Below are 19,636 nucleotides of genomic sequence, written 5' to 3' on the forward strand. Positions count from 1 at the left end.
TTCAGAATGCGATTCTTATCCTCTTTGCTCCCCGTGTCGCTACTGGCATATGGTGTGGTGGTGGCCGGCTCGCAATGCAAATGTGTAAGGACCTCCTTCTAACCGAAATCGAACACCACTGATGCAACCTTAGGCTCCTTCAGATCCCTGTTGGCCCTCAGGCGCTGACTGGTCAGCCTTGAATGAGACCGTCTCCGGGCGTCTGATTAAGACAATTCCTCCCGGCTCCGTCTGCTATAAATCAGAGCCGAATTATAATCCATCTGCCTGTCAATACCTGCTCAAAAATTGGTCTAACCCTGAGTATCACTCATCCAATCCCGTGACGGTCTCAGATCCCTTATGGTCGAATAACACCTGCACTCCAATCTACCCCAATGGTACCAGTGTCTCAGGGGATCCAAATGCGCGTGCTAAGGGATGTTCTCTGGGATACTTGTCTCCCTATGTTGTAAATGCAACCACGGCACAGCACGTGCAGGCTACTTTGCAGTTTGCGAAGGACCACAACCTGAGACTCAATATCAAGAACACTGGACATAATCCGGAGAAGAGGTGAGCTTACTCAACATTTGCTATGAGTGAAAAAGATTATCTGGCTAATAACCTCCCAGTTCTGCCGCTGGAAGCTTGTCGTATGTGGTACTATCCTGCACAGATGAGAAAATGCATAGCTCACAAAACTAGCATTTGGACACACCACATGAAACAGTTCAAAATCCATCAGTCCTTCCAACCTTCGAACTGTAGCTCCGCCAACAGTCACATGGCAGCGACTGTTGGCGCAGGGATTCAAGATGGTGAGCTCCTTGACCAGCTAGCCAAGCGAAATTTGACGGCTGTTGCAGGAACCAGCATGGTAAGGGCATGCGCACTTCGCTTTCAAATTTCCGCGTGCACTAACAGTTCACCAGGATGTTGGCGTTGCTGGATGGGCAACCGGAGGTGGCCACGGAGTTCTGACCGGAGCCTACGGCATGGGCGCCGATAATGTCATGGAGGCCACCGTCGTCACACCCAATGGTGACCTCGTGACAGCCGACGAATGTCAAAACAAGGATCTCTTCTGGGCGATCCGGGGTGGTGGTGGCGGAACTTTTGGTGTTATTCTGAGTCTTACAGTCAACACCTATCCGATGCCATCACTTTCGACCGCTACGGTGTCCATGACTGCTCGTAATGGAACGTCCGCCAAGACATGGTGGAGGGTTATTGCAGGCATCCACAAGGAAATGGTCAAGCTTCAGGATGCAGGCGTGATGGGCTATTACACTGCTGGTGTATCGCCTTACGGCTTCCAGTACACGATGTTCCAGCCCAATACGAGTAACACTACCTCAATTGACCACCTAATCAGCCCGCTCATAATTCACGTCCAAAAACACAATGACAGCGTTGATTCTTCATCATTCTCTTCGTGGTTGCCAGTTTGGTATGCCATCGAGAAGAGTATGCCGCCAGGTGGACATGCTGGTCTCAATTATGGGGCCCGTGCAACCCGGCTGATTCCTCGCAAGGCCATTGAAGATACAGACTCACTCGCGGAGACCCTCGAAATTATTGGAGATAGAAATGAAGCCTTTGCGGTAAGTTCCACCTTGTTACTACCCGTGAAGCAGATGCTCAAACGGCTTTCGACTTAATAGGATGGAGTCTCCAATCCCTCCCTTTCTGGCACTATGACCATTAGTCACAGGCCAGTCGACAGCTCCTTGAACCCGGCTTGGCGGGATGCCACAGTTCATTTGATTAGCGGTGTAAAATGGAATGACCGCCTGCCGATTTCTGCTGCTGAAAAGGCTATTGCGCAGGTGACGAATACTACAGGATACGCCATGCGACAGCTCGCCCCAGACTCTGGGGTTTACTACAATGAGGTACGATCAACCCTTCCCTCCATATGGTTGCAACTTATAGGCGAAATACAATACTAACAGTTAACTGAAGGCCAACCCTTGGGAACCCGACTGGCAGTGGGCATTTTGGGGACCAAACTATCCCCGGATTCTTTCGATCAAGCAAAAGTATGACCCGGATAACCTCTTGTGGTGCCACCACTGTGTGGGAAGTGAGTCGTTTGTGCAGCAGAACAACGGCTCTCTCTGTCCTGTCTTTTGAATTGCCGCGTAGGCGCAGGCCATGGTGGATCCCAGGGACATGGTAACAGAATGGAAACCATTCCCGGATGGTAAGATGCTCTACCTTCATCGACGTGCCTGAATAGCTCACAAGGCCATATAGGATCTACAGAGAGAATGGGCCTAGAGTAGCTGTTTAAGCCTTGTAAGCTTAGCGAGCCACTTGTCCCACAGAAGATATATCTTGTAATGGACCCGGAGTAGGAGAGGAACGGCGAGGAAGAAATAATCGTGTTGAGATGGGTGTTATGGCTGTCTGGGATTCCCCGGGCGACTTACCCAGGTAGTTGACGATGATTTGGTGTTCGTTAGTCTTAGAACCTTAGGTTCAGTGGCCTTCCTTTTCTACACAATAAACTCTCCTTCCCCGGTCCTCCCCAGACCCTGAAACCTCATCATATTTTCCTCAGCCTCGTTTCACGGATACCGTACTATGCAGACAGTAGTAGGAGCCGTGTCTTTATCTCTCACTTGGAATTCAACCTTCATACATATTGCACCGTTCCTCCACCTTTGGGCTGACTGGCTCATATCGGCCTGTGCAACTCTCTCTCTCTCTCTCTCTTATCGTCGCCACCGAACCACAGATTCCTACCTCAACGTTTCCATCCGGATAAACCCAACTTCCACGCATCCGCTAGGTGCGTTGTCGCCTCGTGGGTAACTTTTCGTCTGACTATTTCGGACGATGGTTCCATGTCCTCAGCTGCTCGATCTTGAGAGATTTCATCACTGGCATAAAGCAGGTCGGGGTTTGATTTCGCTCCCTGGTGCTCATGTGTATTCAATTGGCGGTTAATAATTGGCCCATTATCTAGTGAGACATACATCTTTCTATTGAGTTTTGCAAAGGAGCAAAAGAAGGGATGCCGAGTTACTTGGTTTACTTGGCTACCCACTCTGTTTTACAACGCGTGTCTCTATGTTCTCATTATGCATGGGACATGCGGTTATCGAATGCTGGATGATGTTACTACAGTTGAGCTGACCATTTGGAAACTATACATTATAATGTAGGTTGTTGTTCGCTCGTGGTACGTGTCTCAACACCTTGGCGAACAGTGCCAACTCAACCAGGATATCAGCATCAAGGGCAAAAGAGGACTTCCACATAATCTATTCTACGTTAAAAGAATGGAACTGATCGTGGGAAGATTCAATTCTCCCTTTCGCGGACAGTTGGCTGCAGGCACATGGAAAATATGCCAAGATACCTATCTCCCACGGGGATGACAGCCTTGGAATGGAGCTGCGGCTGACGTCAGTACAGCAATAGTCCGATTTAAATGTTATGCAGCTCTGACAATTCGTGTCGCATATAGCTGCCCTCGAGGTGGATTGTGGGCAGTCGCCAAAGAACCAACCTGTTGAACCTGATGCAGTCCCAGATGCACAATTGCAGACACACCCAAGCATGCTCGGTCGGGTCGACTGAATAAACCCCAATTGATTCGATGACGATTGATTATCGCTTCAATTGTCCAATGAAAAATCCAACAACAACCCTCGCTCAATCCAGACCAACCTACTCTCTTGGAACGGCCTTTGAGTGGGCTCCTTTGTACCATAGAGCGCCTGATCGCGATAGAGAAATGAACTCATGGTGGGCCCGAAAGAGCGATTAAGTGTTCAGAATGACACAATGGATATTTAACTATCCGTTTTTTGTTGGTTAACAAATTGGACGACAAAAAAGAGCGGGGATCACATTGCAAGGGATGGGCGCTAATAGCACCGCGTATACAGCGCCAGTCTGATGAATAAACACCCCCCTTGAGTGAATGACATGGGAAGATTGACAAATTGACTGAGATCGGACCTATCTTGCTGCAAGGCTGGTTCCTTAGATCACCGTCCACCTGCATATGGAGTACATATTCGCGCTTTGGAACGAGTTTCAGTCTCACAACGAGGCGATCATTGCAGATCAGGGGTCTAGCGATCCCCGGTAGTGGGCCCTGTTGAATTTGATCGCCAATCAAAGCACTACAGCCGCAAGAATGTACAACAAATATTTGTCTAGGATATGCTATGATGCGTCCAGGAGCTGGGCCTGAATATGGGAGCTGTCTTATTTAAAGCGGAGATGTCCTCCCAATTCGTACCTCCGCATGAGTAGTGTCGCCTTTCCGTTGGCATCTCTCCACCATGTTGTTCTCTCACCACAGTCTTCTGCTCCCTTCCATCATCTCGCTGCTTCTGACAGGGAGCGCACTGGCTGATGACGCAAGAACAAGAGCGCGCGATGCGCTCAATACCCTCCAGGGGTGGTATAACCCCCAAAGTGGCATTTGGGATACCTGTGGCTGGTGGGATGGTGCGAGCTGCATGAATACAATAGCAGATTTAGCTGCCCTTGATCCATCAGTGATGGATACAGCGAGATATGTCTTCAATAACACATTCAATGTGGGGCCGGTGTCCAATCCGCATCCGGGGCCTGAGCATAAGACCGTTTATACTCGTGACAACCAGCCATCGACTCCTGTCAATGCCAGCTTGTGGCTTGATCAAGCTTATGACGATGATGCCTGGTGGGCCCTTGCATGGATTGGCGCATACGATGTCACCAAGGATGGGACCTACCTAGAATTAGCTGAGGGAATTTTTGAGAGCTTGGTAAGTATAGGTCGTGTCTATGTGGATTTGAACGTTTCCTAATTCTTTCTAGGTAAACGCGTGGGGCACAAACTGTGGTGGAGGTGGCCTTCCCTGGAATCCGACGAGCAGATACGTGAATTCGATTACCAACGAGCTGTTTCTTTCGGTCGCAGCACACCTCGCAAACCGAGTCCCCGGGAGAAAGAAATACTATGTCAGCTGGGCTCAGAAGGAGTGGGACTGGTTCACGGCCCAAGCCTTCATAGGTGAAAACGGTACCATCAACGATGGCCTTTTAGACAATTGCCAGAACAACGGGGCTACTGTGTGAGCAATTTTTTTGGTCCGAGTACCTCTTCTTAACTAACATTGAGCAGGTGGTCGTACAATCAAGGAGTTGTCCTGGGTGGACTAGTCGAATTGAACAAAGCAGCACCCAATGACGCATACCTGCCCGCGGCCAACAAGATTGCAAAAGCAGCCATTGCTACATTGGCTGACTCGAACAAAGTTATCCATGAAGTCTGCGAGCCGCAATGCCTTCCAGATGGCACGCAATTCAAAGGCATTTTCATTCGCAATCTACGAATGCTGCACAAAGCATCTCCGCATGATCTTTACCGGAATGTGATCAACAGCTGTGCGAACAGCATCTGGAATAATGATCGCAATGAAAAGGGACAGTTCGGTGTCAACTGGGCTGGTCCTATCATGGCAGTAGTTGATGCATCGACGCATAGCTCGGCCTTCGATGCGCTGGTCGCAGCTGTTGCTGTATCGGGTAGCTAACTGTGGCCCAGAGCCATTTCATATTTTCTTTAGGCCTTTATTATCCACTGGGCTTCAACATATTTCATGTATATATATTACTTGTTCTGGATACATATCAAATGTCAGCCCAGCATTTACGGTTCAGTGACCTTCGTCTCTTATTCAGTATGACTCTGCTCGCTTCGTTCAGACAGGCTGTCGGGCGGCCTGAAGCCTGTTGTAGTCAGACCGAATAAGGGATGTGGGAATTAATTCCAAGCTCCCCAGCGTTGCGCCATGCTTGTCCTACGCCCACAATGTCAACGCTATATGATTGTCCCCTTCATGGTTCAGAATACCCTCTGGGGCGGGGAAAGCTTGGGGGCCAAGGTTGTTGACGGAATTAGAAAAATTAGAGTGGGTGGATTCTGGGTTGGAGCCATGGAACCGCCTTTAGTGAACCAAACGGACACATACTGTATTTTCCGAATTGATACCCATGATGATGATGATGATCTCATTAACCCGATGTAGCTCGCTTTTACATACATGCTGCTATGCAGATAGCGTTCCAGAGCCTGCTCTTCGACGACAAAACGGTGGTGCATCCCCAGTATACAACCACCCTGTATACAGGACTCGATCCCTCGAGGTCCCCCAACTGAATTGTAAGCCTACAAACCTGTCGGTAACTAACTATAATGCAGACAAGACAAAAGATAGGCTACCCATTGATGAACAGCTGGCATCGATAATTGTTGCCTCGACTATTTTCCTTGGTACTATTGTGGAGTAAGTTGTTTAAAACAATGCTCATTGGAACATCCCATCCACCGGGGAATGTTCAGCCGGAAGGATGCGGCATAAAACCCAACACCTGCGTGCTATAAGCCACCTGTGACTGGGTTCGACAATTCCCATGTCGAGGTCGGCGAGATGGGGTAATGGTACCTTTGTCTCTCGGCATACATGCCACCGTCAATAAGAGCACCCCGGGCGAAACCCTGATACTGCTCTCCTCCAGGGTTATTAGTCAACTTCCACGAGATATCGCATTGCGTGTGGCCCAAAATATCGTAATTGAAATGCCTCGAGGGAACTTGATTGCATCAGTGCCAGGAGCCTCCTCATCTTGGTCCATGTGATCAATCAGGACTGAGATAACAAAGGGGCTTCCCTGCGACAGGAAAAATAATACCGACATGTTGTGCACAACTGTAGAGTTGGCACTCGACCCATTCCATGACCCAAGGAATGTGTCGTTCAACCAGACAGAGTGTCCGAATCCCGTGCCACCAGATAAATCCAACCGGACATTGGATTCTCGGCCATTCGCGTTAAAATGACCATGGGATAGTCGAGATCCTGTGTGGTATCCGTAGTCCATGGAGTATAGACTACTGGGAGTATCCAGCTGCCTAGGATTGTTTGTTGAGTTCAGTATGCAAGGTTTCCTAGCTGGAATCGTCGTACGAGGCCTGGATCTCAGGGAGAGGATCAATGAACTTCCATTCCAGGTTGGACAAATCGGGAACGTCCAACTTGGGAGCGTTGTATCTGACAGTCCCCCGCGCGCTCACATTGGACGTTGTTGAAATCTGTACCACTTCTCTATCAAGGGCGATAACTTTCAGCCTTGTAGCTGGAGTGGAGAAAACCTCGATTTCCGTCGTGCCATTCACATCACCTGTCAGTCGTAGCTGGTTGTTTATTAAATCGGCTGTGCGGATAAGATATCCGGCCTCAACTATCACGTCCTTCGATGGTGACGAGTAGTTTCCAATCGGTCCTAATACCGGCAACTCCGTCACCCAGTAGTTGTATGAGTCATTCCGCCAGAGCAGGTAGACCTGGAGATCTGCTACCCGAACAATTCGTCGGGCTGGTGTAACATGCCACTTCACAACCCAGGCAGATCTGCGATGTTTTATTTCGATGTGGTCTCCTTCGATGGAGGTTGGCTTTCCAAGACGACTAGGCAGACCAAACTCGTGTGTTTCCCCGGCGCCTCCGTGGAGAATTGATACACGGGTGGACCCTGATCCGCGCGCCCATGTGAATATCTCTGCAGAGGAGTAAATCAAATTGATGCCGCCGACATCGTAATCTGTGACGTGAAATTTGTGATCACTTCCATCCAACGTCAGAGCGCCTCCCAGCTGAGGGATCTTAATGTCCCCCCTGCTTGTTGGCAATATGAGCGTGCACCGAGTGTTGCCGATCGATATGGGGTCCGGATGTCCGATGACATAGAAATTTGCCTATGTCCCATTCCCAAGGATAGCAGTCACAGCTATAGAGGAGGGTGCGCCGTAGGTACCATTCGCTCCGAGATGAGGAGTTGCTGTCAGACTTGAGGAAATTAGCCTGAAGTTTTTGTCCACTATATTTCCCCCGCCATATCATCCTTTCTTCTGTTATTGCTGCACAATAGTTGTATGACGTGTGCCCGCCCATATACCCAAGGTTACCCCAGTTTGTGCCTCCGAATGTCTGGGCAGAATTTGATAATAAGTATTGCAATATGACAGGAAGAAGCTTTATGGACTCACATGGACCATGTCAATTTTGAAGATCTTGACGCCAAAGCTGTAGTTCTTGTACACAACTCTGCCAGCTTCTTCCTTTACTAACTGCCCGCACATGTCCTGAACTACATCACCCCTAGAATGATTTTCATTCTTTACTAATAGAAAATGGTCCCATCATCCCTCGTCAGAACCCCCTTAGAACTCAGCAATAGCGAAGGGCGTCGTTGGACTTTGCCGTTCGTGCGTCACTTGCCAATCATATAGGAATCTATAAGTAAGCCAAACACTAGGATTTGTCCCTAGGGGGGCGAATGGGTTAATCCTGCAGCTCCAATACCACTAAGAGACGTTGAAAGCAAGCTCACAGTCATGGCGCATTGGGTATGCATCGATAGCGTAGATATCAATTGCACCTTGCCCTGAACCCGGCGCGAAGGAACCCGGCGCGAAGTACCCCATAACCAAGTTACCATTCACGAGTAAAGGAACTGCAATACATTCATCAAGCAGCTGTTATTTGACACGGGCCATATAATTTCGATTCATGTCAGTCGGGAAATCAGTCACTCCAGGCCAAATAGAGTACTCATTCTCTGGCTGGGCCATGACGACCGGGCCACCATGTGTGATCTGAGCCCTTTCAATGATCCGACCTAATTTCGACACGTACTTCGCTGTCGCATTCATGTACTCGGGGTCGTCAGATCGAATAACGGCTTTCTTTCGTAGCCCACCCAGGTATCCCGCCAGCGGTGGTTTCTGCGTTGATATGGGGCCCGGTTCGGGCAATTAGGTATAGTCCATTTTGGCCCGCTGCGTCGAAGAATCCCTCCGTGATAACATGCCCGGGGCTCCCTTCAACAAGGCTCCAGTCCACGTAGAATGAGCCCCCAGAGAATCCCATGCTCTTTATCTCTTGGAACACGTCGATCCAAAGACCTGGGACTGGGAGGCGGAATGGGTGGAGTTCTCCGGAAAAGATCATCAACCGCTCTCCGCGTACTATGATGGAATGCTGGTCTCATGTCACCTAGGTACCCGTAGCGCGTTAGCAAAATGATACTGCGAGGGTGATGCACTCACTGACCTGTAGGCCGTTGTTTTTTTCAGGTTTAGTATGGGTTTTGGAAGAGGCTAAAACCAAAGCTGCAACTGCGGAGAGCAGGGTAAATAATGTTGAGGTATTGAACAACATTTTTCAGATGTGGTGGTTGGAGCCACAATATAAACTGTGGGCGGAAGTATGACTGATGGTCACCGCGCGAGGCAAGTGAGGGTAACAACAAAGCAAATGCAAATTCAGAAATGAAGCATTTTAGCATTTTCACTACCTGAATTCATTTCCCCGCATCGACAAAACCGACTCCGCAACCCCCAGCAACAAGCCGATGGCTGCCTTTGATCCCATTGAAGGAAGATCTCGTGAATTAACCGGCGCACCGGGAAACTACGACCTGTCGATCATTTCAGCAGCAATAAATTAGACAAAATGAAGTACAAGACGTCTTCCGGTTTATATTACTGACACCACTCGAAAATCAGGGTAAATTGCCTCGGCTGTTTACCCCAGATTTTGCTGCAAATTACATCATGGCGACCTCATTCCGCCGTCGTCATCGCCATCCTATGCCTTATTTCGAGCCACTTGAGATAGCGTTTCTCTTCAACACCCTCCGGCAATTACCAATTCTTGAATCCAAAATCAAACAATGGGCACACATATCAAGCCAATCGTCCTGCACGCCGCCCACGCCACGGGCCCGAACCCAGTCAAGATCGCCATGGCGCTCGAGGCGCTCCACGTCCCATTCGAAGTGAGACAGTGGGAGTTTGGCAAAGATCCCCAGAAGGGAGTGAAGGGGGTAGAGTTCTCCAAGATCAACGAGAACGGCCGTGTCCCCGCCATCGAAGATCCCAACACCGGTGTCGTTGCGTGGGAATCTGGGGCATGCATGAATTATGTTCGCCGTGTGTATGACACAGCTAACATGATCGGTCCAACGGGTGAATCGGCACAAGATCTGGTCGATTTTGAAAAGTGGGAGTATTTCTTGTTATCGTCACTTGGTCCCATGACTGGACAGACAAATTGGTTTAGGTTGGTTGTGTAAACCTGGAAGAAATTCACAGATGATGCTTACTCTTCATTCCTTCAGACATTTTGTCCCACAGAAGAATGAGAATGCGCTCCAGAGATTCACGGAGCAGACTTATCGCTGCTATGATGTCCTCGAGGGACAGTTGAAGAAGACTGGTGGTGAGAGTATCCTGCCAGGTCGTGTGTGTGCCGTGGATTATCATTTCGAGCCTTGGGTTCGTTTGCACTCCTTCGCTGGCCTTTCACTTGAGAAATATCCTTTGATCAAGAAGTGGCTTGGGCTCATGTCGACACGGGAGGAAATCCAGGAGGCGTACATCAAGGTTCAAGGTCAAAGTTGAACTGTGTGAATTGAGAGTATGCCATAGCTTAGATCGTGACTGGGAGCAGTTAGCCGTTTGGGAATATATAACGATCAGAGGCAAATGAAACAGGATATATAAAGTAAATATCATGTCACAGAACCAAAACATCAAAGTTCGATCTACCAGTATCTGCCTATCTTTACTTCCCAGTCACCAAAGCCTTCGGGACATTGATGAGATACAGCAGATATGCCTTCCCATCGTGCGATTTGCTTGGCATCCTGCCTCCACGCACATTGACCTGCATAGCCTGGTGCACAAGCTTCGGCTCAGGCATCTCCTTGTCCCGCTGCGTCCTCCACTTCACAAAGTCCTCCTCTGTCGAGTCGTTCTTGATGTGCTTGTTTTTCTTAACCTGCTCTTCAACCGTAACATACGGCAATGGGCATCGCGCCGTGTACTCATTGGAGGGAGGATAATCATGTCCTGTGTATAACCTTGTTTCAGGTGGGAAAGTAAGGAGACGTTTCATCGAGCGAAAAAGGGCCCGCGCGTCGCCTCCTGGGAAGTCACATCGACCACTGCCAACATCTGGATTGAACATACTGTCTCCCGTGAAGACGTTGTTCCCTATTTTGTAGCCTCCATGGTCCGGTGTATGTCCTGGAAGATGGAGGGCGATGCTGGCTACGTCACCAATGTTGAATACCTCATCAGGCTGGAAAAGATGGTTGAAGGCGTTGTCAATTTCCTGTCTCGGGATTGAATATTTGTTGGCGAAGTGACTTTGGACGACCCTGACGTTCTCGCCAATGCAGATCGATGCATGGGGCTGCCCGCGGGACCAGAGGGCTTGTTGGATATAGTAGGCGGCCGAGAGGTGGTCCCCGTGTGCATGTGTCTCCAGCAGAAAGGTGACTGTATATCCATTCTTTAGAACACAGTCCATGAGTTCGTCCGCAGATTGCGTGGTGATGAGGAAATTCGCGGCATCATAGTTCAAGACTGGGTCGATGATAGCCGCCTCTTTTCTCTCTGGACAGGCGACAACATACTGCCAAGAACAAGTCTTGGGCTCGAAGAATGGGTGGACTTTCGGTTCCATTCCGTTGATCAAGCTGAGGATCACTTGAAAGAATCGCTGTCAAGTCTGAAGGAAATTAAGTTGTATTTCGTAGGGTGTGCTGAGCTTGGCTGGTTGGAATTACGTATTTATACAATCATCAGTGCCACCCAATGTAGCTCGCATACAGCTGGTTACTCTAGTTTGGATATAGTCTTCGACTGTAGATTGTTCAGTGACTACCTGGGTGTCTATGTCTAGCTACATAATGGAAGAGGGTGTGATTCAACACCCCCCATGTATTCCGTGGGACCCGTCAAGTGGCTATACAGAGCCCAAAGGCCCAGCCACGACTTTGTCAAAGAACTTACACGAGAAAGAACGGTTTGTTTTGGGTGTAGACCTATATGGACCTCGACAACCTTGGTAATGTTGACGTCTTTATGTATAGGTGATGCACGGCCCTTTGCCTCGCCTACGCGATCTCATGGGGGCTACGGTGAGATCGCGGACGAGAGGGCTGGAGAGAGGAAGAAGAGGAGAGGAAGAAAGACGAGAGGAGCCCTTTTATACCCTCAAGCCCACGTACCTCCCTAAATTGACCAACTGCCTTGCACCTTCCCGGGGCAACAGCAACAGACTGGACATCACCTGAGCACAAACTTTCGAGGTGACTTACCCTTTATATGAAGCCCTCTAGGAATGACTTACGCGATGACCAATTTAATTGCACAGATTAGCGGTAAGAGCAGTCAAATATGAATTCGTTGTTCTAGGCTAACTACCACCTGGAATTACCTTGTAAAAGTAGACCAGCGAACATGAATGATCGTGGGCACCAAGGAATCGAATATTCATGTGGAAGATGACTGTCCTCACTTTCTTTCTAGCACATTGAAATCAAATGTCTTTCGTAAATCTGTCGGTTTATTGCTAGCCATCAACCCATTGTTTTGTCGAGCAACCGACCTTGCAGTCGCGGACTTTTCACACATACAAAGACATCCCAAATAAGAGAGATTGTCCGTAGGTATGGTTGCAAAATGTTTCTTTGCGGGCCCCGGGGATTGTGATCGATTACAACGCGAGCTCAATCGGCGAGTGCTCCCCGATAGAAGCGTCGCTGACAGACCATTGATCAATTTGGCTCTGGTCACTTGGCACGTCCCAGCGAGCAGTCTGAAGATCAAGGGTGTGAGCAGCTTGGTTGAATCGGCACTGCCAGCTCTTCACAGCCTTGCATCCGGGCTTCTGGCATAGGTGGCCCATGTAGCATTTGATAGATCGGCATGCCCCGGCCCGAGTGCACGGGTGTTGGAGGAGCATGTATCGCAGAACGTCGATTATCACGTTAGAGACATCGCTGTGATCGTAGGTGCAGCTCATGTCACCGCATTCTCCGGACAGATGGTAGCTATTGCAGACTTTGTGTTCTTTGGCTCGAGCGTGGTATTCGTCGAAGGCTTCTGGTGACGGGTGAGGATAGTACGGGTCGATACGGTCCCCATCTTTATTGACTGGGATGAATTCTTCCGTTTTGATGCTTGGCAACGGGAGCATTGATCTAAGGAAATCCTCTGAGCGACCAACAACCGTAGGGGAAGACCACAATTGTTTAGGTGAATCACTTGCGCTTGAGTGTTTAGATGACGGGTGATAATTCAATGACTGGTTCGGCATAACATGTTGTTTATTGCAACCATTGCCGAACTTGCAGATACCCTAGGTCGATGTCAGTCAACAGGTTACCCACCATGGCATTGTGTGATCCGGAATCAATACCTTTTGGAAGTGCTTGCAGACTGGTTTGGTGGTATTTCCACCATTGGCACCATTCGCACCGTTTGAGCCATTAGAAACGTGGTGTGCACCATTTCCACCGTTGAATTTGGCCACAGTCGGAGACGCGGCCGGGCCCATGGGCGGCTTGCTGTTAAGTAAAGGAGTAGACATGAACACCGAAGGCAATTCTCTGATAGGGAGATCCAGTGCCTCGAATTCACGATGGAAACCAGCAGCTTTGATGAGGGTGATACGGTCACTTCTGCCTGTATAGGGCGTCAGGAGAGAGCCGTATCCAGTGTCGTGGCAGCCGGCAAAATAGATATGTCGGCATTGGTTGAGATCCACGAAGAGACGGAACATTTCTTGATTTCGCAGCACATATCAGTACAATAACAAGTCTATTCATGCCAAATTGTTCATTACCTCTGATCTTGAAATCACTGCCTTCCTTCTTCTCTGCAGCGTCGACATAATCAAATAGCTCTTGGGCACGGGTAAATGACGAAGTAAATGGCGACATAGATCGAGCTTCGTGGCCCATAAGTCCAGCTCGTGCTAGCGCCTTGGACAACCCGAGAACATTTGCATAGACACGAACCATGATCCGACACTGTTCTGCCTGCATTCCCATTGTCGAATGCATAAGCTCTTTGATAGAGTCGCTCAGCTCGCGGGCTGCATTAATGCCACCTTCACTGCCATGCTTCAGGAAATGCTCTTTGAACTAGAGAGGTATGTTAGGCGATCGATTGGATGTCAAGGAAAGTAAGACAGTCTCACCAGATATCCGTCTCCATCCACAAGGACAAGGACAAAAGGATTACGATCCTGGTGGATTGTCAGTTTCCTCGCTCTCGTAGTTTCTGTAAGCCTGTCGATTCGTACCTGGCCTCTAGCCTGTCTTTTGTATTTCTCTCTGCCTTCTTTAACCTCTTCATAGTCACTTTTGAGCGAGCTGTAGTCGTCCAGCAGACTCTTGAACTGGGTGAGCAAGTCCTGAAGATTGTCATGTTGCTTTTGTTGCTCCCGCGATAAGGACATTAGATGCCCATTCAAGGAATCTATATCAGAATCCCGCAGCATCTTGTCGGAGGTACCGGGACGGCATGTGCCAGTCCCATAAGCCAAGTTGATTCAACACAAGCTGCCAGCATTCGATTGAGATTTGGAAGAAGAAAATCAAATTTCCAATCTGTGAGGATGTGATGGAGAGCTATGGTGGGGAAATTTTGTTTGTCTGTTTTGGCTTGGGCGGTCAATGGCCGTTAGGCATCAGGTGATCCATAACTAGCGCATGCGACGACGCGCTGTTGCATCACGTGTTGGGCCCCATAAAAACTACAAAAGAGGACTAGCGTTAACGCGACCCATACGTCCTGGTTTCACTTTCATCGCGCACCTCTACAGGACTCACCATTGCCAATCCCTATTTTAAGGGGTTCAAGCGTTGAGACCTTGGTAGACTTGCAGAGTTTCAAATATGGACCAAGACAATATCCTGCGACCAAGAACATAAATGTTTTCATAATAAATACAATGAATAAAAGCTGAGGAGCGACTCCACTTAGTTACTGTGGACTAGTTAGGTGTGAAGACTATTTCCCATCATATCACGGTGATTCGTCGTCTGTCTTAAGGGAACCTGGACTTCTAACGTTAAGAGTCCTTAGCGGTTGATCAATCGTTTAATGTAGCGCTGGCGAGTATGGCTATGGCCAATAGTGCCCGAAGGGTGTTTCGTAGGGTAGTGTGCCGAAACAGCAGTAACGCCAGGTTCCCTTGTGGCAGCACAAATTTTCAGAAGCAGAATGCTTCCAAGATTTCCATTTGTGTTATATGTGTCGCTGTACATGGGGTAGCTCCTGTACGTCAAGCACTTAACAAATGCACCTGTCATGTGACCCCTGTTGATCTCTTGGAGACCAGACTAGACAAACGCCGGGGCCCTGGAGACATCTTAGCCTTACGTCTCATCACCTTGCTCTGCCTCCTTTGTTCTTTTCATTCTCATTCCCTTCTCTTTTCCTTTCGCTTTTTCCCTAAATATCTATCAGAACTTGATCATCTAGGTCCTAGGTGACTCCCTAGTTCTCTGATCATGGCGGTTCCATGCCATATCCAGGACTCAGCATCCCAGCTCTTCTACCAGGACCATCAATCTCCTCAATACCAAGCCCTCTTGACTATTACCGAGCTGCCACATCCCGACCGTTCTATTCTAGGCGCATTTCTCATAGATGCGCGGGATCCACAGGAAGCAGCCTGCTACTTTTTGCGGGAGACCGCAATTGATGGCACCTCGCAATCCGCCCCAAAAAAGACAATTTGGGAATTCCTCTCAGATTGGAAGGATTTAGTCAATATTTGTAAGCACGACATAAATACACCCAGACAGTCCCCCTCGCATTTGTTCCTAACTTGCTAGCGCGTAGTTCGACCTATTGTAGCAACAGGGCTGTCCGCTGAGAGCAAGCGGCTGGTATATGAAAGAGACGGCGGGCGCTGTTCTCTCACACAACAAGAGTTCAAGTGGCCAGATGATTCTGACCTGCGCATTGTGCACATCGTTCCGCCACGGGTGTTGACGAATCCTGATCTAGTCGAGGGGGTAAGTATATTCATTCCCTATCACATGGTCTTTATTGACGTTGACATATAAGGGTCGACTATCCGAGATGCTCCACGCTTTTCTGTCCACGGATACCATGGAATCTCTCCGCTTAATTCTCACATTGCACTCAGAGTCAATGGAGAGACTTGATAATCTCTGGCTGTCATCAGTCTCTGCATTCGAGCTCGTGGAGGCAGGCGAGGTAAGGTTTCAACCTATAAACTGGGACCAGCCGAATTCACCCCGCAGACAGAGTGTAGGTCACCATCGAACCATCTATACAAGTGCACACTGACTGAAAACGAAGTATATGATCAGTACCAACCCGTCCAGTCACAGCGCTCGGCGTGAAATGGCCATTGCTCTATCAGGAGAGATGATGCGTCTTGAGGATAAGACTACTAAACAAATCCCAATCCCCCACAAGGATAGTTTTGAGATTCATGCCCTGTTTTCCAACGCACTGGCATGGATGCAGGTACGGACGCACATTACACAACAGCGGGACCGTCCTAGTGAGTCTATACCCCGTTTTCGCCTGGGATGATTTCTGACAGCTCTCAGTCACACAAAATTTTCGATTCCCATTATTGCCCAAGGTGTTATTTTCTACCTTCAGGCGACTATGGACCGCTTTGCCATGTTTTGTTCGAGCCGCAACCTATGAAAAGCTCCTGTCGATTGGTACCTATTTCTACGGACCATCCCTTTCCCCAACAGTCCAACGGTTACCTTGGGGGCTGTACCTACGGAAGGCACCGGCTCACTGGGCTACTCAATGTCGGGCGGAGGCTCATGCTCTTGACATGGTGGAGAAATTCACACAAATACCCGCGCCGAGGCCAATTGATGTCCTGGAAACCCCTGACGCTTCGTATTTGCTCATGACCCGGGTTCCAGGCCTTCCAATCGGCCACTTACTTCACGCAATGACGGACGAGCAAATGGAAAACGTTGTATTTGACCTTAAACGCTATATCGCCCAGATGCGAGCGATCCCCAACCAAGTCAGCAAGTTTCAAATCTGCAACTCTGCAGGCGGCGGGATCCTGGACTGGCGCATCCCGGACAGCCAGTCGGGGAACTTGCGCTTCCAAACGGAGGCCGACTTCCACAACTTCCTGACTAGAGAGATGACGGATGATACTCGAAGATGCGCAGCCAAGTCGCATGCCCTCTCACACGCAATCGTCTTTACACATGGGGATCTAAATCCTAGGAATATTCTCGCCGAAAACGGCAATATCACCGGCATTGTCGACTGGGAGAATGCGGGCTTCTTCCCGGAGTACTGGGAGTACACCAAGATGCATTACACGGTTCGCTACTTGATTCGGTGGCTGGCTGACGTGGTCGATCAAGTGTTCGAGGGGTACCGGGACGAGCTGCATGTGGATAATATGCTGTCTGATTTAGCAGGCCCCTTTTAGGCCGAGATACATCGTCTGGGCTTCTTAAAAGATGGCATAAAACAAATTTGAACCCGCACCATATGGCGGCTGGGTTGAAGCAAGCGATGTAGTACCGGGCGCAGAACCCTGAATGTAGGTCAATCCAGGGATTGCAGGTCGAGCAGCAGGGTTTGGCTCAAATATCGCTGGCCTTAAATGTATGTCGAGCCAGATATTGATGGGCAAGGAGCAGGCTCATCTCCACAGTGCTTACCCGCACCATTCCACGCCTCTTCTGTTGCCTTCGATACGTAGAACTCCGAGGTGGTCGCCCACGACGCTGTGCCCAAATTTGCATCGTAGCTGAAGTAATCATGGGATGTCAGCACGCTGAGTACGCCGATAACAATGTTCATGGAATTTAGCCGATGCATATACTGAGTAGCACGTCCGGCTGCGAGACTCAGCTCGTCGAGATTTTTGCTTACCAGACTATCATCGTATAGTTCGATCGTGAGACGGGTGACTTCTATACTGCATATGGTTCCTAATCAATTTTCTTGACTTTCAATCTCTTGCTTTCCTCTGGGTTCCATTTGACATCTTCCATTTTCATGAAGACAAACTTGAATCGGAGGAACAAGTAAACCTAGCACAGACTTCCACAGATGGCAGAGAACTTCCATGACGGCTAGCCGCAACATTCCATGTCTGTTGTGCTTTCTTCGATACGTAGAACTGTGAGGTGGTCTCCCATCTTACTTTTCCTGGAGTTGCAATGTATATGAAATAATACTGAGCGATCGGTATGCCGGGTAACATGATATCCATCTCCATGGACTGTAGCCGAGGCATATTTTGAGCAGCACATCCAGCAGCGATACTCAACTCATCAAGTTCTTTGCTCTTGAGTGCAGTTCGTAGTAGTTCATCCGTTGGATCGAGAGAGTCATCCGTTGGATCGAGAGAGTCATCCCGTGGGTGGAAATTATTCGAGTACGTTATGGTAAGTTTGACAAGATTTGGCCAGAATGGGGTGATATTGTTGGCATCTACCGGCCAGAACAAATCAGGGCCGATCGTGGTTTCCGTTAAGTCAACACTTTCTAAGCGCTGAGTCATTTGGTGTAAAGCAAGGGACCGAGAGTTTGGGCCTGGGATTGAGTGCGGTGAGTAGCTCTCGCCGTAGCGTTGTGTTGGCTCATATCTCAGTCGCAAATGTCGCAGGGAAGACGGCCAACGAGCAGCAACTCTAGGGAAATCTATTCGAACTGTCAGAGCCTTCTGATATTTTTGACGAATGAAAGTGCACGGAAGACGTTCATATGACTTACCATCAAGACTATCACCCATTCCGGTACCATCCCTAGCTTTGTCACGAAGTGTGGCGGTGACGGTCTGCAGCCGTGGAAGACGGACAACCATCGCATATACAGCTCCCGGTGCGATGTTGCGGAATTTCTCACACCCCATCACGTCTAATGAAGTAATGCATTTGACGCCAGGAAGAACAATCTTCCGCATCAGCTGGAGATAGGAATCCTGATACCGGCGCTGTAGCAGGTCCTTCCCTGGGAAAAGACAGCCTCGTCGCAGTCGGGCACGCCGTCTATTCCAGTCCGGCTCTGCTTGCCAATCGCTTGGAGACCTGGCGTAGATCTGCAGTGACATGTAGCGGTCGTATTCGGGCCATGAGCTCAGAATTTCAAAGAGCGATGTAATCGCTTGCGTGAAAGCGTTGTTATTGCTGTCGCGATCATCTTGATCTTCATACTTGGCGCGGGCGGCAATACTATATTTCGGGATAATGATCTTGAAATGTAGACTTCGGAGGTGGAAACATCGACCGGCGGAGTTGGATATAGGAAAAATCTGTTGGAAGTCTTCGAGATCTGCCGAACTGATATGCAGATCGGCGAAGGTAAATCTCTCAGCAGCCACCTGCCATTGCCGGCAGACACAAGCGCATGAGGCTAGGTGACCTGGCTGGTAGGAAAATATCTCCTGGAGAATTTCGAGCGGTAATGATCCAGCCATGGCGGATGAAGTGAAAGTTGGTTGGAGTCGATGCCCGATACGTTAGGCGATTGAGGAAGATGTGGTGAACGCTAAACCCATTTTGGTATGCAATATGCTGGCCTAGGTCCTAGGTAGGGACTGAACTCCATTTCGTATGCATGTGAACGGAAGGATCAAAGATCGTCAAGGAAGTGGTTGCACAACCTTGAATTCGTGACACCTCGGTCTCACACACCCATGGGACTTAGCGCAGATCGGCCCTGTTTTTTATAAGTCCGGCTACTCCTCCCGGTTTCCCCAGATTTGAATCGGTTCCTAGCTTTTACACCAGTACACCAGTTTCA

The 19,636-nt window shown here is 49.1% G+C and overlaps 10 protein-coding genes across 10 annotated transcripts; 4 read left to right on the plus strand and 6 right to left on the minus strand.

Annotated features, from left to right (window-relative positions):
- Positions 1–6: 6 nt before the first annotated feature.
- On the plus strand, positions 7–2,118 carry N7489_001182 (FAD-binding oxidoreductase; the record flags this gene model as incomplete). The annotated part of the gene is made up of 7 exons (XM_056706937.1): positions 7–84; positions 134–555; positions 615–635; positions 688–859; positions 915–1,586; positions 1,647–1,877; positions 1,948–2,118. 7 exons carry the CDS (start codon positions 7–9, stop codon positions 2,116–2,118), a joined length of 1,767 nt encoding a protein of 588 aa, XP_056571239.1.
- A 2,168-nt stretch (positions 2,119–4,286) lies between these two features.
- On the plus strand, positions 4,287–5,528 carry N7489_001183 (uncharacterized protein; the record flags this gene model as incomplete). Its single annotated transcript, XM_056706938.1, has 3 exons — positions 4,287–4,757; positions 4,810–5,066; positions 5,117–5,528. The coding sequence occupies 3 exons, from the start codon at positions 4,287–4,289 to the stop codon at positions 5,526–5,528; spliced, it is 1,140 nt and encodes a 379-aa protein (XP_056571240.1).
- A 267-nt stretch (positions 5,529–5,795) lies between these two features.
- Positions 5,796–6,306, minus strand: N7489_001184 (beta galactosidase jelly roll domain-containing protein; the record flags this gene model as incomplete). Its single annotated transcript, XM_056706939.1, has 2 exons — positions 5,796–5,940; positions 6,218–6,306. The coding sequence occupies 2 exons, from the start codon at positions 6,304–6,306 to the stop codon at positions 5,796–5,798; spliced, it is 234 nt and encodes a 77-aa protein (XP_056571241.1).
- Positions 6,307–6,373: 67 nt separating this feature from the next.
- N7489_001185 (uncharacterized protein) lies at positions 6,374–8,134 on the minus strand (the record flags this gene model as incomplete). Its single annotated transcript, XM_056706940.1, is given in 5 exon segments — positions 6,374–6,578; positions 6,590–6,907; positions 6,963–7,648; positions 7,698–7,982; positions 8,042–8,134. 5 exon segments carry the CDS (start codon positions 8,132–8,134, stop codon positions 6,374–6,376), a joined length of 1,587 nt encoding a protein of 528 aa, XP_056571242.1.
- A 586-nt stretch (positions 8,135–8,720) lies between these two features.
- N7489_001186 (uncharacterized protein) lies at positions 8,721–9,215 on the minus strand (the record flags this gene model as incomplete). The annotated part of the gene is made up of 2 exons (XM_056706941.1): positions 8,721–9,022; positions 9,104–9,215. The coding sequence occupies 2 exons, from the start codon at positions 9,213–9,215 to the stop codon at positions 8,721–8,723; spliced, it is 414 nt and encodes a 137-aa protein (XP_056571243.1).
- Positions 9,216–9,729: 514 nt separating this feature from the next.
- On the plus strand, positions 9,730–10,459 carry N7489_001187 (glutathione S-transferase family protein; the record flags this gene model as incomplete). Its single annotated transcript, XM_056706942.1, has 2 exons — positions 9,730–10,118; positions 10,177–10,459. 2 exons carry the CDS (start codon positions 9,730–9,732, stop codon positions 10,457–10,459), a joined length of 672 nt encoding a protein of 223 aa, XP_056571244.1.
- A 163-nt stretch (positions 10,460–10,622) lies between these two features.
- Positions 10,623–11,528, minus strand: N7489_001188 (MBL fold metallo-hydrolase; the record flags this gene model as incomplete). The annotated part of the gene is made up of 1 exon (XM_056706943.1): positions 10,623–11,528. One exon carries the CDS (start codon positions 11,526–11,528, stop codon positions 10,623–10,625), a length of 906 nt encoding a protein of 301 aa, XP_056571245.1.
- Positions 11,529–12,563: 1,035 nt separating this feature from the next.
- Positions 12,564–14,354, minus strand: N7489_001189 (uncharacterized protein; the record flags this gene model as incomplete). Its single annotated transcript, XM_056706944.1, has 5 exons — positions 12,564–13,208; positions 13,269–13,633; positions 13,695–13,995; positions 14,052–14,099; positions 14,157–14,354. The coding sequence occupies 5 exons, from the start codon at positions 14,352–14,354 to the stop codon at positions 12,564–12,566; spliced, it is 1,557 nt and encodes a 518-aa protein (XP_056571246.1).
- A 1,015-nt stretch (positions 14,355–15,369) lies between these two features.
- Positions 15,370–17,312, plus strand: N7489_001190 (aminoglycoside phosphotransferase family protein; the record flags this gene model as incomplete). The annotated part of the gene is made up of 5 exons (XM_056706945.1): positions 15,370–15,637; positions 15,725–15,879; positions 15,932–16,084; positions 16,190–16,360; positions 16,482–17,312. 5 exons carry the CDS (start codon positions 15,370–15,372, stop codon positions 17,310–17,312), a joined length of 1,578 nt encoding a protein of 525 aa, XP_056571247.1.
- Positions 17,313–17,485: 173 nt separating this feature from the next.
- On the minus strand, positions 17,486–19,310 carry N7489_001191 (F-box protein; the record flags this gene model as incomplete). Its single annotated transcript, XM_056706946.1, has 3 exons — positions 17,486–17,807; positions 17,896–18,535; positions 18,608–19,310. The coding sequence occupies 3 exons, from the start codon at positions 19,308–19,310 to the stop codon at positions 17,486–17,488; spliced, it is 1,665 nt and encodes a 554-aa protein (XP_056571248.1).
- Between the last annotated feature and the right edge of the window lie 326 nt (positions 19,311–19,636).

This window comes from Penicillium chrysogenum (genome assembly GCF_028827035.1).
Source record: "Penicillium chrysogenum strain IBT 35668 chromosome Unknown utg000001l_segment0_segment0, whole genome shotgun sequence".
NCBI classification, from domain to species: Eukaryota; Fungi; Ascomycota; class Eurotiomycetes; order Eurotiales; family Aspergillaceae; genus Penicillium; species Penicillium chrysogenum.